The following is a 1,266-nucleotide window of genomic DNA, read 5'->3' as shown; positions in this document are numbered from 1 at the left end:
GATGGAGGGATGGAGAGGAGTGGTAGAGGGTTGGAGTGATGGAGGAAAGGAAGGAAGGAGGGATGGAGGAAAGGACGCAAGGAGAGAAGAAGAGGTAGAGGGATGGAGAGGAGGGAAGAGAAGGAGGCGTGACGGGGTGGACAGGTGGAAAGGAGGAGAGATAGAGAGAAGGAAGGAGAGGAGGGAAGGAGGGATGCAGGGAAGAAGCAATGAAGAGTAGGAGGGATGGAGAGAAGGAGAAAAGGAGGGTGGAGAGACGGAGGAATAGAGAGAAGGAGGGATGGAGGGAAGGAAGGATGGAGAGCAGGGAAGGAGAGGAGGGAAGGAGCAAAGGAGGGATGGAAGGATGGAAAGATGGAGGGAAGGAGAGAGGGAGGGATGGAAGGATGACGTGATGGAGAGCAGGAGGGCTGGGTGTGGGGCTGCTCTGGCGGGAGGACAGGGCCAGGAGGGCAGGAGAGGGCCAGGGGGCTGGGCCGGGCTGCGTTTCCCTCCCCGTGACGCGTGTCCCGGCGCAGGTGGCCGCGCAGCAGCAGGAGTCGGCCACCACGCAGAAGGCGGAGCGGGAGGTGTCGCGCATGGTGGTGGTGATGGTGGGCTCCTTCTGCTTCTGCTACGTGCCCTACGCCGCCCTGGCCATGTATATGGTGAACAACCGGGACCACGGCATCGACCTGCGCCTGGTCACCATCCCTGCCTTCTTCTCCAAGAGCGCCTGCGTCTACAACCCCATCATCTACTGCTTCATGAACAAACAGGTGCCCCCGGGGACACCCGCGTGATGGGGATGTCTGGGGATGCCAGGGTGATGGGGACATCCAGGGACACCCGGGTGATGGGGACATCTGGGGACGGCAGGGTGATGGGGACATCTGGGGATGCCAGGGTGATGGGGACACCAGGGTGATGGGGACATGCAGGGACACCCGGGTGATGGGGACATCCCAGGACGTGGGGTTGATGGAGACATCTCAGGTCATGGGGACATCCAGGCCATGGGGATACCTTGGGACACCCAGGTCATGGGGACAGCCAAGTCATGGGGACATTCAGGGACACACAGGTGATGGGGACATCCCAGAACATGGGGGTGTTGAGGACATCCCAGGACATGGGGGTGAGGGAGACATCCCAGGACACCCAGGTCATGGGGACATCCTGAGACACCCAGGTCATGGGGACATCCAGGCCATGGGGACATCCTGGGACACCCAGGTCGTGGGGACATCCCAGGACACACGGGTGATGGGGACGTCTGAGGAAGCT

The 1,266-nt window shown here is 61.5% G+C and overlaps 1 protein-coding gene across 1 annotated transcript; it reads left to right on the top strand.

Moving 5' to 3' along the window:
• Window positions 1-518: 518 nt before the first annotated feature.
• On the top strand, window positions 519-782 carry LOC104277813 (violet-sensitive opsin-like; the record flags this gene model as incomplete). Its single annotated transcript, XM_009874572.1, has 1 exon — window positions 519-782. A coding segment is annotated over one exon (264 nt), but the record flags the coding sequence as incomplete, so codon positions are not given.
• Window positions 783-1,266: the final 484 nt, after the last annotated feature.

Source organism: Apaloderma vittatum, unplaced genomic scaffold, assembly GCF_000703405.1.
Source record: "Apaloderma vittatum isolate BGI_N311 unplaced genomic scaffold, ASM70340v1 scaffold41128, whole genome shotgun sequence".
NCBI classification, from domain to species: Eukaryota; Metazoa; Chordata; class Aves; order Trogoniformes; family Trogonidae; genus Apaloderma; species Apaloderma vittatum.
The sequence above is the reverse complement of the archived record's forward strand: the minus strand, read 5'-3'. Positions and strand labels throughout refer to the sequence as shown.